The sequence below is a fragment of the Gossypium raimondii genome, chromosome 9 (genome assembly GCF_025698545.1).
Source record: "Gossypium raimondii isolate GPD5lz chromosome 9, ASM2569854v1, whole genome shotgun sequence".
Lineage (NCBI taxonomy): Eukaryota > Viridiplantae > Streptophyta > Magnoliopsida > Malvales > Malvaceae > Gossypium > Gossypium raimondii.
The window spans coordinates 33663666-33677317 of record NC_068573.1 but is presented as its reverse complement, the minus strand read 5'-3'; the positions used below and the strand labels follow the sequence as shown (position 1 = coordinate 33677317).

The following is a 13652-nucleotide window of genomic DNA, read 5'->3' as shown; positions in this document are numbered from 1 at the left end:
CGATTTAATGATTCGAAATCTCATTAGTCCTAAAACTCTTGATTATATTAATACCCACGTATATTAACCCTTTTAAAAAATCCATAAAGTCAACCAAAACTCTTAATTAAAGCCGTCCCAAAAAAATACATAACTTTTTTTACAAGCCGTTGAATTTTGTTAAAAATATATATAGTTGTAATTTATTTTAAATATAATTATTTTCTTTAATTATGTTTTGAAATTTTATTTTCAAGTTTGAAATACTTGAAGCGATAAGGTAAGTACCTATATAATCAATCTCAATTTAATTTAAATTAAACTATTTTTATTAAATAATATTTCCATTTTATTTAAAAGTATGAATAAATTGTATGTTATTTATAATGTGATTATTATAGATATATAGTAATTAGTGAATAATGTAGGAATTATGTTATTATATGTTTAAATAAAATAAATATTGTTATATACTCACATTTAGTAAATATTGCAATAAATTTATTGGTATATAAATTTTCATATTTAATTTTAAATTTATAGAAAATTTGGTTTAGGGTTTAGGGTTATTTTGTTAAATAAATAATTGTTTTATAAAAGAATGTGTATTATTGATTTGTAAATATTTAAGTAAAAATTGTGTGTAGTATGTTATGGATTTTGGTATTATGAAATATATGTTGGTTTAGGTAAGGAAAATGTATTATTAAAATTTTGGGCCTGTACAAAACAGGTTCTAGGTATGACATTACTTAGATTGGATCACGTGTCTGATGAATTGTTGAATAAGATAAATTAAATTACTAATTATGAGATTCTAAAAATATATTTAATTTTTTTATTGGATTGATTGACTAAATAAATTAACAGGATGTAGATCGCATCCCCCATAAGCGGGGCTAAACTCAGATTGATTTAAGGTCGATAGATAATCGAATCCATGAACTCTAATAACTCCTAGTCTTTTCTTTCCTTCACTTCACTTAACCCTCCTCTAACTAAAATTAACTTCTAACAAATTTAAAAACTCTATTAACTTCTTATTTTTTCTTTCCTTCACTTCACTTAACTCTCAATTCTTTTTTAACAACTCTCTGTTTTCTTTTTCAAATTGATACAAATGGTCCCTAAAAATTTAGGGTTTTTAAAGAACCCTGTGAATGGTAGGTCCAGGAATCCCAGAACTTTGGTCATGTCGATGTAGGGGGTAGAGATTCCCTACTGCATAGGGAACCCAAATCAACATAGCGACTGCCGATTTGGGCTTCCTATGCAGCAGAGAATCTTTGCCCCTTGTACTAACATGACAAGGCATGAGAAACACCAAATCAGTATGGTGGTTGTCAATTTGGGGTCCCAATGAACTAAGTGCATCGATTTCAACCCTAAATTGACAGTTGTAATGTCGATTGGGGATTCAAATTTTCTCTCTCATTATTTTGATAAAAAAATTCCATATTATTTAAGTAAATAATTATTTTTTGTATTATTCTAAAAAAAACTTGAAAAAATATATAATTAAAAAATTATTTATCAACTCAATTTTTAAAGTCAATTGTTCCTCTCTTAATCATATTAGAGTTAGGGGTTTGCTCCATGTATAACCATTGTTTTGATAACAATTATTTTTTATATATACAACTCACATGCCTTTGGCAGGATCCTCAACTGCCACACTTGCACACACCACATGCAAGTGATCCTTATGACTCGAACTCAGGATGAGGTTCAAAGATTAACACTCAAGACGAATGAGCCAAATGCTGAGGTTCAAGTTAATTAATCAAAACGTTGGGAGTTACACTAAAAGGAAAAAAAACATCAACTATTGTAATTAAGGTCATACATGACAACTAGTTATCTCTTTCATCACTTACATCAATAAATATTTCAAAACTTTGGAAAGTATCAATCCCACACTATTTGCATCTTAGCGAACATATTAGTAAGGTAACATTGAAATACCTTTAACATAATCTTCCATCTTTAACAAGAGACCCTTCCGTAAAGATTCCCAACGAATCTTAGTCGTTCGCTTACGTTGTTGAATGTCAAGCATGCACCACAACATAATTAGGAACCAAATAAAGTTGATGAAAATTGAAAAAAAAAATACAGTGTGATTAATTGAAATTGACTAAAATTTTCAAGACTCTTTCCTACAATGAAAGCACTTCCATCCATTTATAGTTAGAATCGAGAAACGAGAAAAGAAAATAGAAAAAATGAGGAGGACAACAGTAAGGGAGGAAGGAAAAAGAGGAGGGAAAGAAAGAAAAGAAAAACCGGATAAGTATAAAAGGAGAGGAGAAAGTGGAAAAGGAAGAAGATAGATGGAAAAGATGGTGAATGACAAGGAGCCACAGGCTAGAGGCCAACACCATCAGCCTTGATGACAAGGGTTAGGTTTATACATTTTCAAAGTTGGGAGAGCTTTGGCTTTTCAAAGATTTACGATAACCAAGAATAGTGTCTCAAGACAATCTGCCAATTGTCTCTAGACATACTGTAAAATGTCTCAAGATAGGCAGCTCCTAAAGCAAATTTTTGCTTTGAAGTTTTTATGTCTCGAGACATATAGATGTATGTCTTGAGACTTGCATACCAAGTTTCCTAAAAAATATTTTAAACACTTTAGAACACTTTGGTATTAATCCAAAAATATTTAGATAAATTAAAACAAATTTAAAACATATCTTTTAGTATTTTGCAAGTCTTTGAAAATGTTTGAAAATATTTGACAAAATTTTTAATCATATTTTGCCAAATGATTTAGGACATATAATACCTATAAAATTTAACTTAAATGTTGTTATATTAAAAGTTTGGGACATCAAAACTAACAATTACTTAGTAAAATAAAATCAAATTAGTTTGCAGTACTCCGACAACGTAATGTGACATCATACATTCAAATCTATTGATTGGATTGGGTGTGGACTGTCACAGAATTAATGTCACCTCCCCATATTTGAATTTCTTTTCTCATGAGACACACATCTTGTAATAGCCCGATTTTGGGCCTAGTCGGAACAGTGGTTTCGTTCCCACAAATCCGACGAGGAAAAATTTATTTTTCTTATATTTTTATGGTCTACGATTTCATGGAATGATTTTGTGAAAATTTCGTTCGAAAATTTCGACGTTTGGGCACTCAATTTAGTCAAAAGGACTAAATTGTAAAAAGTGTAAAAGTTGAGTTCTACATGTTAGAGGTGTTCAATTGTTATGAAACTTTAATTTGGAGGTCCCTATATGGTAATTAGACCATTGGTTAAGTTGGTAGACAAAAATGGGCATGAGATAAGTGAAATAGGAAATTTTTAAGTTAGGGGCAATTTGGTAATCTAGTAATTAAAATGAATTAAAAGGGAAAAAGATGGCAAATTGGGCTCATCTTCTTCATGGGGACGAAATCAGCAAGGGGGGAAGCCATTGTTAGGGTTTTCAAGCTCCCAAGCTCCATAGTAAGTGATTCTAAGCCCCGTTTTTAATGTTCTTTACATTTTTGGAGTCCCGGTAACTTGATTTTGCTTATTCTAGCAATAATATAATATAGGGTTTATATTTGGAAAAATACCCATATGTGAAATGTGTTTATTTTGATGTTTTATGGTAGAATATGAAGCTAGAAATTATGTTAAGCAACTTTTGCTAAGCGATTTTGAGTGAAAACGAGTAAAACGACATAATCGATAAAAATACTAAATGTTCATAAGTAAGTGTTAGAATTGGAATTTGATGTTTCTATAGAAAGGAAAAATGTTCAGCATGTCATAATACATAAGAATAAGGGATGAAGTTTAATTTACGAGCTTTGGGGCAAAAGTGTAAATATGTAAAAGTTTAGGGGCAAAATTGTAATTTTACCAAAGTTTGAGTCAAGGACTGTTTTGATAAATGTGAGTACTAAATAAGTCAAATGTGTTATTATAGATCAAGAAAGAAGTGGAATCGACCTTGACCGGAGAAAAGGAAAGATTAAAGACTAAATTGCTAAATTTTTATATTGTTGCATCAAAATAAGTTATGTGTAAATAATAGTTATATTTTTATAAATTGTGAATTATATTTGATATGTGAATTAATATTGAATGTGGAAGGAAAATTATTCATGAATTATTCAAGTGATAAAGTGTTTAAAATAAAGTGTTAAGTGTAAATTCCCGGTTGAACTTAGGAATAGAAGTGGATACAAGTGACATGTCACTAGAGATCAGTGTTATAGTGTTACAGTGAGTCCCGGTGCTGGGTGATCTAGCATGTGTTGCGAGACACGACGGCTTGTGTGAGCGGGCCGTGGACATTTCGGTGTTATTGATCGGTGGTAGCTTGACTACGTATCGATGGTAGCCGGCTACGTATCGATGGTAACCGGCTACATATCGATGGTAACCGGTGCGTATCGGTGGTAGCTTGACTACGTATCGATGGTAACCGCTACGTATCGATGGTAACCGGCTACATATCAGTGTGGCACTTATGTGCTAATTCTCTACGTATCCATGTATATTCCGAGTGTTCAACGGGAAATTAACTAAGTGTAATTGAATAATGAATATAGGTGTGGAACTAAATTGAATATCGACTTAGAAATGGAAAAGTGAATTTTGAATTGAATTGTGATTGAAAGTGAAATTATGAAAGAGTACATTTAGCAACAAAACAGTTTAGACAGCAACAGTTGTGTGAATTTGAAAAATCACCAAAAATGGTGGAAATTTAATTAGAGGCTGAATAATATATGAAATCGAATCTGAATGAGTCTATTTTCACATAAAAGAAATAGAGAAAGCAAAAGAGTTATATATTTTGAGATATTTGAAGTTTAATTAGACAGAGTTAGAATGAGTTTGGAATCCCTGTTTTGACTTTGGAAAATTGTAAAAAATTTACAAAAATAATTATGGGATAAAGTTTATATGTTTAGAATTATCAGTGAATCTATTTTAGGAGAAACAAACAAAAACTATATCCGAATTCTGTACAGTGAGATAATTAATTTTTAGTGAAGAGAGGTCAGAACTGTCAAACAGTGAAATAGGGGAAACTTTAAAGAATAAACTGTACTATTTGGCTAAACAAAAAATTCTGAAAATTTTATAGTAAGAAGATATGTGAATCTAGTTTCGGAAAAAATTTACGGATCTTAATTTGGAGTTCTGTAGCTCTGGGTAAAAATAATTTAGTGACTATGACTCGAATAGACAGCTTTGAATATACATGTTAGTAAATAGTGAAATTATAGTTAATGTTGTTTAAATGTGATATACACATTAAGGATGTGGAATGGAGAGGAGGAGGAGGACAATAAAATGTATGAATGAATTGTGTATAAATGGTCATATACCCGATTTTAATCGGTAAATGATAAATTGAATGGTAAATATGTATTGGTCTCAAGAACTATTGCGGTTTTGAAAAGCAATTGACCAAATGTTTAAGAAATTTAGTCATGATATATATATATATGTATGATAATAATAATATATGGATGATTATATCATTGAGTTACATTGATTAATTCGGTTTATGTGATGGAAATGTTAAGAACATTTGTCTTTGATATGTGATGATCATGATTTAAGCTCATATGGAAAAATAAAGTTTCATAGTATGAGAGTGTGGTATTGAAATATATATATTGGATTGAGAAATTAATTTGAATTGTGAACACGAAATATTGTGAATTGAATAAAATGGAAATGGAGCTTTGAATTACATGAGTAAGTATCGGGTCTCGTAGGCCCTATTTGTTATAAATATAATATTTTGAGGATATGTTATAAAGAATTATAAAAGCATGTTAAAAATTTGAAGAGTTTAAATTTGAATGAAATTTTGTAACTTGGTTTAATACGTTTACATGTGTAAGTGTTCTAGTAATGCCTCATACCCTATTCCGGAGTTGAATACGGGTAAGGGGTGTTACACATCTCTTCCTTTTAGAATGCCTTTTCATATCCAAGAATCTGCTAATCTTATTTCAACCCTTAGGAAATACTTGTTACTATAGTACTTTGCTTGAAATGACCTAGTTAGGATGAAGTCTTGTTTTGTCATGTGTCATGCTTGCTTAGCTAGCATTCCTCCTTTTGCCAAGCATTTTGCTTCCTAAAGTGCTAGTTTGTTTTGAGTTTTATCAAAAAAATCCCTGGATTTCTTTCTTTTTTTTTTTTGTCTGTTTTGAATTAAACCAAATTCTGTTGGGATCTAATGCCCTTAGTATAGTGGTATTGTCAAATGTACTCGTAATTCTTCAAACATATTGGTTTAATAAAATTGCATCATTTTCATTAATATATTTCAGTATAATGTCTTTAACTATTTTTGCACGCATAAAACAAAATAGAAGCAAATATTAACTTATTGATTATTTAATTTTAACTAATATTATCAAAACAAAATCATATGATAATGTTAGTGATTTAATTGAAAATTTTCATAGTTGAGTGACCAATACAAAAATACGCTAATGATTGAGTGGCTAATTGTATGGTTTACTCTTATTATTATATTTGAATTGTTAAATAAGTTAATATATTTTAATTGTTCAACAATTTGAAGAAAAAATAGTTTACACTAATTAAAATAATTAAAAATGCTTTATTTTATCCTTTAAAAACACATTATTTTAAAAATTAATTAAAAAATAAAAACTTAAAATCACGTGCAAAACATGAGACATTAAAAACTAATTTTATATAAAAAATACAAAAGGTAAAATATCCTCATAATAAAACAACTTGCTTCATAAAAGCATGTATTTTAGTCATTTCATAATTGAATTGAACCCGATTAATGGGTGATATCAACTTATTTAAAGAGTTAAACTTTTAAATAACAATATAAATATAATATAAATGACTAAATAGAAATTAATGTTAACAACATAAGAGAGCAGCGGTGAAAATTCAAACTCAATTAATATAGTAGTTTGTTCTCGAATTTGTAACCTTTTTTGCATCAAATAAAAGATATATTTAATTCTTAATAAAATGCTACTATATTCTCTCTCCTATTTGAGTAAACTACACGTGTAATCATCCAATTATTAATAAGTATCATTTTATCACTCAATGGTGAAAAATTATAAAATAATTACCTAACTTTTCGGTTTTATTTTGTTTTTATCACCAAATGTTAAATGGTTAACGAGAAGATGATATGACAACTTTTGAAATTGACATAATAACAATTTTAACCCTCAATATTAATACATCATACCAATTTAGTCTTGATTTTAAAACATTCAACCCTCAACATTTACACAACGTAATTTGCTTATTTTTTGTATTATTTATTTGTTGGTGACATTAAGAGTCAATTTAAAAAAAATTTTGATCAAATTTAATTGATAAATTTGTTTCTTTTAGCTATTTGAATAAAATGGTCTTAAAGAAAAACAAAACTGTAAAAAGATCAAATTACCGTGTAACATTGATGGTTAAATTTCTTTAGAATTAAGACTAAATTAACACAATATATAAATCTTGAAAATTAAAATTAAAATAATTTCAATTTTAATTTAACTTCAACTGTTAGTGACAAAAAATAACGATGATAAATAATTATTTTGTAATTTTTAAAATAAAAATTGCTTGGAATACACGTGTAGTTACAAATTTTTCTCCCGAGAAAATGCTATTAAATTCGTTGTTTATTTACTTCCCCAAGCATTGTTTTCTCTTTTTAGATCTTTTATTTTCATCCACTCTCGAGGATTTCCTCAAGTTCCCATCTTTGTTTGGCTTTCGCATCAGCTCCATGGATCGGGCCCAGCTCCTCCTCGTAGGATTACCTCTCTTCCTCTTCGCCACCGATCTCTTCAGCCTCTTCACTCCTCCGCCCCCAAAGCCGCCCCCCCATCACCATCACCACCATCATCCCCACCTACCCAAACCTCCATTCAATCCTGAAACCCTAGATATTTCTTTACAGGTAACTTTAATCAGTCATCCATTATTTTAATTGAATTTCTTATTCAATTTATCTCCTCTACTTTTTTTCCTTCGAAGAAACCCAGCGCTATTGGAGGAATCGGCTATGGCAGCACGGTTAATATCAATTTCTGCGCTTCATGCTCTTACAGGTTCTATTTTATTTTTTTTCTTTTGATGCTTCCTTTTCTTTGGATATTATAGTTGATATTTTTCCTCAAGTGACAATTGAACATGTAATTGGTGAAAATTTGCAGGGGAACTGCTGTGACAATGAAGAAGATGTTAGAAGCCCAGTTTCCTGGAATTGATGTAATCCTTGATAACTATCCACCATCATTGCCGAAACGTTTGCTTTCGAAAGTGGTTCCAGTTTTCCAATTTGGAGTTATAGGGATTATGATGGCAGGTGAACAGATTTTTCCTATGATTGGGATTACGACACCACCGCCGTGGTATTATTCCTTGCGTGCAAACAGGTTCGGGTCCATTGCAACTGCTTGGCTTCTTGGGAATGTAATGCAGTCTTTTCTGCAAAGCTCCGGTGCTTTCGAGGTTTACTGCAATGATGAATTGGTTAGTGACCCTTCTGCTATATATGTGTGTGTCCTGAGCAGTTGAGAAACCAAAACTCAATTTCATATTGTTTATTGATTGATGGAGTTGTTTTAGCTGCTTAGTAAACCTTTGATTCGATTCTGATATTAGTATGAGTTCTGTCCTGATCTAAATGTTTTGTTTGAATGCCCTCTAATATAAAGACCAAAGTGGTGTTGAAGCTCCACTTATTTTCTTTTTGGTTACATTTAAAAATGCAGGAATTGGTGTTTCTAGTTGCTTACCTTGTTTACTTTCTGAATTTATAGGTTTTCTCTAAGCTTAAGGAGGGAAGGTTTCCTGGAGAGATTGAGTTGAAAGATATTATCGCCAAAACATTGGCTAATTCAAGAGTGACTAGCAACCTTGGAGTAGTGTTGTCTTAGCTCTGTTGGATTGAAAGCACTTGATCATAACAGGACAAGGTTCAGGTTTCTCTTTCGTTATTACTTAGATTACTGTCATGAAAGCATGTAAAAACACGGGTTCAGGTTTTACCTCGTGTATCTGAACTTTTCGTTGCACTTATATAAGCCACTTTATTCTAACAAACATTGTTATTCTTAGTACTTGATAGTTTTCCAAATTGGTCAAGTTTTATTTTAGTATTTTGTTAAACATAGAAGTTAAATAGTATTACTTATGGAATAGGATGAAAGTATTTGGATCTAAAACCCAATAGAAGTTGACGCTGGTTGAATCTATAATCTGCTAATGTCACGACCAAATACAGAAGTTGTAAGCCAGTTAATAACCACATAGAATCTGTTCCTCCAGCTAACGACCCGTGTTAGATATGCTGAGCGCCATATAAACCAGCTGAAAAATCCTGCTAGGGATACCCCTTTTGCCTCCTATAAAAACAATCAAAGATGCCTCACAAATCATCCGAACTAATAGTTCTCAAATGTGAAAAATCAATAAATAAATCACCTTGCTCTGTCTTAGGTCAACAAGAGCCTTGAATCTGCCAACGGTTGCCATGCTTCCTAGATGCTTGTACTCGAATGGATCCCCAAAGTCTAATGCCTTAGCACGGTTAGCATGTCCTCCACCTTCTTTACCAATTTTGTTCAGTAGGTCTGCCAGATATTTTCCCTGTCTTTCAGCAACCTGTTCATGAAAGAAACATTAGCACCCCAGTTTTGGAAGCCACAAATACATACATCGTCTGGTCTGAAAACCTAGCAAGAAGGTTCACCATAGTGCTTTTGACTCCGATAGGCGAAATACATAACTTGGTATTATCTTGTATTCTGTTGTACCCGAATTTTGGATGGAAACTGGACAGAGTAGCTTAAATTAAACACTGTTGAGAAGAATGAAATCTGAATCTGTTCCTTTTCAGGACATGAACAATTAAAGGTAGGTCGACTTATATTATAGCTAGCCATTGTTATGAATCCATGTAGCAACAGAGAGGCAGGTGGTTCATGTTGAACACCCAAGTCTAGTTTTTATTAGAACCGGTTGATATTACGTAAAGCAGAAAAATAATTGAATCATAGCTTAGAAAAGTACCTGTGCTAAAGCAGGAAGAACTGGTTTACCCGTACTCTCCAGAAACCCACTGCAGTCGCCAATTGAAAACACATCTTGGGCAGTAGGAACTCGAAGCCACTCATCAATACCGATCCTGTTAGTTATACAATTAAGATCAACCCATAGTAAACTAAAGCTTCACAAAGCATTGATGCAAACTATGAAAACCAAATCTATGTTCACTTTTTCACCTGGTATCAGACTCAGGAACCATACAATAGATTGTCTTACCTTCCACCAGGAGATTTTGGAAGTCTTAGAGAGTTTACAAAAGGAGAAGGACCAACACCAGTTGACCATACTAGCAATCCGTAAGGAACCTCCGAACCATCACTAAGGGTTACATTTTCAGGTCTAACATCCTTTACAGTCCCACGAACTAGACGTACTCCTGACTGAGAAAAACTACTGAATTAAACCGAGGAAAGATTAAAATGAGAAAATTCCCTTGAACAGGTAAGGGGAAAAGGATCATCTTTGCATCAATCAACTCTATCTTTTAACCTTTGTTAACTGCTTAATTGCGTAGTGACGAAGGCGATCATCGAAGGAAGACAGAATATCATTTGCCTGGCAAAAGAAAAGAGTAATTCTATATTACAATGGAAAAATCACCAACTTCAGACAAGACTTGAATAACTTGGATGGTGACTAACCTCTATCAGTGTTACATGGATATAGTCTTTTACATGTGTGTATCTTTGGTGAACATCGCTCCTAATAAAATCGCTAAGTTCACCACTAAACTCAACCCCTGTAGGACCACCTCCCACAACCACACAATGCAGCAATCGACGTTTCTCTTCTTCCGAAATCCCTGCCTCAACACCCAACTAGTAAGCCAAAACATCTATAATCACAGCTTTGAGTTATATTTGTTTTCACCATAGAAAGTTAAAACAACTAGTTACCAGGCACATCGGATAGCATCAAGTTCAGAAGTAGCTTCCTGCGAATTGCCTGAGCATGGTGAACTTCGCGTAAAAAAACCGCATGCTCTTTTACGCCATGGATTCCAAAAGTAGATGCTTGTGCTCCTGATGCAATAACCAATTTATCATATGAAATCTTAAACTTCCATGCCTCCGATGTTTGATCTCCTTCAGTCACTGTCTCACAATGCACCTTCAATGCCCGAGCCAAATGTTCCATGATTAAGCCATTGAAATACCCAACATTTTACAACGTTTCGTATAATTTGTACTATTTTTCTTTTCCAACGAAGAACAATAAAAAAGAACATATTTTATCGTTCAACTTGGTATTCCAATGCTGCCATCAATATCTTGAAATAAGATCCTCTCATATATAAAATATGTTGTCATAACACTATTCTCAAATAATTGTGTAAAAATTAATTGAATTATATTTGTTTCAACTCATAACGGTACCTTAAAATTTCAAGTCATCAAACTCAATTCTTCAATCCAAAGTTAATATTTTCCCATTTCAATCTCCCAATTAGGGTATAAATGAGATGCTTATATTCATAAGTTGATCGAGTCTTACTTAAAAATATTTGAATTTGATTCGCAATTGTAAAGCATTTAAGCTATTGAACAAGTTGAGTTTAAGCTTAATCGTTTTTTTTTATATGTTTATGATTTATCTTTAATGTTAAACTATTGCTTTATTGTTTACATGTATACACTTAGAACTGAAGCTTAAAATTTGTTATTTCACTATCAAAAAAATTATATATGAAAAAAGTTTAAACTTGAGGCTGAGTTTATAAATTATGTAGATGAACTTAATCAAGTCAAACTTGAATAGTACGTTTTACTTCGAGTCAAGCTTAAGCATCTATAATGATATCTAATCAAGCTTAACTTGAGTTTTGAGCTTGAACTACTCATTGTTAAGGCTCAGCTCGACTCGAATACAATCTTCCGGTAACAGGGAATAGGAACTATTTTAACCCAATAAAAGGCAACATTTTGTTTCACATACCTCGTGGCTCTCAGTATTGACAGCAGTACAATTAGCAAGAAAAAAATAGGAGCCAGGTGCTGAGGAAATGGAGGGTTGAATCCTGGAAATGGGTTCAGCGACGGACCTGAACTCGAGAGTCCCAACACAAGTGGAAGCCAAGAGGGGAGTAAACACCATATGATTCCTAGGGGAAACGCAAACGATGTCATACAGCTTAGGGTCCAAGCCTTTCATTAGCCTGGAACCAGCCCAACCTGAGCCTAACACCACCACCCTTGGTTTCTCATCTGCTTTGGTGGGTCCAAGACCTGAAGCTTGAGCCGCAACTGGGGGTTGGTTGGCGGTGCTGAAATGGGATAAAGAAGTTAGTATAAGGTTAGTGGTGATGGGGCTCTTAGCTTTGGTAGCTGTCGAGATTTTGATGAAATTCCTACACCAAAACATGGCTGATTGATTACCACTGTTTCATAATTTTATTTTCTTTAAAAATGTTAAAAGATTTGTTGGGGCATTAAAGATGGGTTTTTCAAGGTCCAAAGATTGTGGATATATTTCAGATTTTCTGCGGAATTTATGAGTCTCAGACTTTTGAGGAAGATTTTTGTTCCACAAAAATAGGATTTACTAATGTGACGGGTTTGTGCCACGTGTCCATTGGCTAAACTTATCTTACAAAAAGGCAAAAATTGATTACTGAATTTAGCAAGCATAAATGCATTCATGCGAATTAATAAGAGAATTATATTACTACAGTTTTTAATGAATAAAAAACTGGACAATAATCAGATTAGTGATCCAGAAATTGTAACCAAAGTTAAACTGGACAATAACCGCTTTAATTAGCTGATTATTTAATTATAAGTCATTATTAATATATTAATTAGTTACTACATAATATGTATTCTATTTGTTTTAATTGTATGGTCTTCAATATAATTTTTACTGATTTAATTTTTTACCTAATGTTTTTTCATTGTTTTAACTATTAAATTAATTTTTACCAAAGTTTTGATTCTGGTACATTTTGAAAATTTAGAATTTAGTCCTTATACTCTTATTTTTAAAAATAATTTTTTACTTTTTAGATTCTGAATTTTAGATTCAGTTGTTAATACAATTAATTTTTTATTATTGTTAAACTCATATTAATTATAGCATATATATATATATATATTTAAAATTATATGACTATTAATTTTTTTATTCCAAAAGATAAATGCATTGCTACTAGGCCATAAACATTATATCTCTACCCATACCAGCATTTGTTAGAGCATACACAAAAGAATTAGTCTTACGAATGACATGAACAAAACACACCATCCTAACATTAATTTTTGGGATCTAGTGAAATTATATAAAAAAATTTAAAGAGTTCAATTAGAATTTTTTAAAAAAATTGGGGTCTAATTAAAATTTTTAATTTTTTTGAGATTAGTGAGAATTTTAAATATTTTAAGTGAGTTTAATTAAAATTTTTAAAAATTTAAAACTTGAAAATTTCTAAAAATTTAAAAAAAAATCATAATTTGTTAAAAAAATTTGGAACCAAGGGTTCCTTTAAACGGTCTGCCTCTCCACACCTTCCCAAACATCAAAATCAGATGATGAATACTATTGAACAACTCCCTAAATTTTCAAGTAGGGCGAAAATAGAAATTT

The 13652-nt window shown here is 31.7% G+C and overlaps 2 protein-coding genes across 2 annotated transcripts; one reads left to right on the top strand and one right to left on the bottom strand.

Annotated features, from left to right (window-relative positions):
- Positions 1-7649: 7649 nt before the first annotated feature.
- Positions 7650-9068, top strand: LOC105799155 (selT-like protein). Its single transcript, XM_012629559.2, has 4 exons — positions 7650-7920; positions 7998-8071; positions 8177-8495; positions 8786-9068. The coding sequence occupies exons 1-4, from the start codon at positions 7747-7749 to the stop codon at positions 8900-8902; spliced, it is 684 nt and encodes a 227-aa protein (XP_012485013.1). The 5' UTR covers positions 7650-7746; the 3' UTR covers positions 8903-9068.
- A 25-nt stretch (positions 9069-9093) lies between these two features.
- On the bottom strand, positions 9094-12568 carry LOC105799156 (internal alternative NAD(P)H-ubiquinone oxidoreductase A1, mitochondrial). Its single transcript, XM_012629560.2, has 8 exons — positions 12009-12568; positions 10970-11183; positions 10715-10875; positions 10563-10628; positions 10290-10453; positions 10038-10152; positions 9450-9629; positions 9094-9370 (listed from the first exon to the last, which is right to left on the bottom strand). The coding sequence occupies exons 1-8, from the start codon at positions 12432-12434 to the stop codon at positions 9218-9220; spliced, it is 1479 nt and encodes a 492-aa protein (XP_012485014.2). The 5' UTR covers positions 12435-12568; the 3' UTR covers positions 9094-9217.
- Between the last annotated feature and the right edge of the window lie 1084 nt (positions 12569-13652).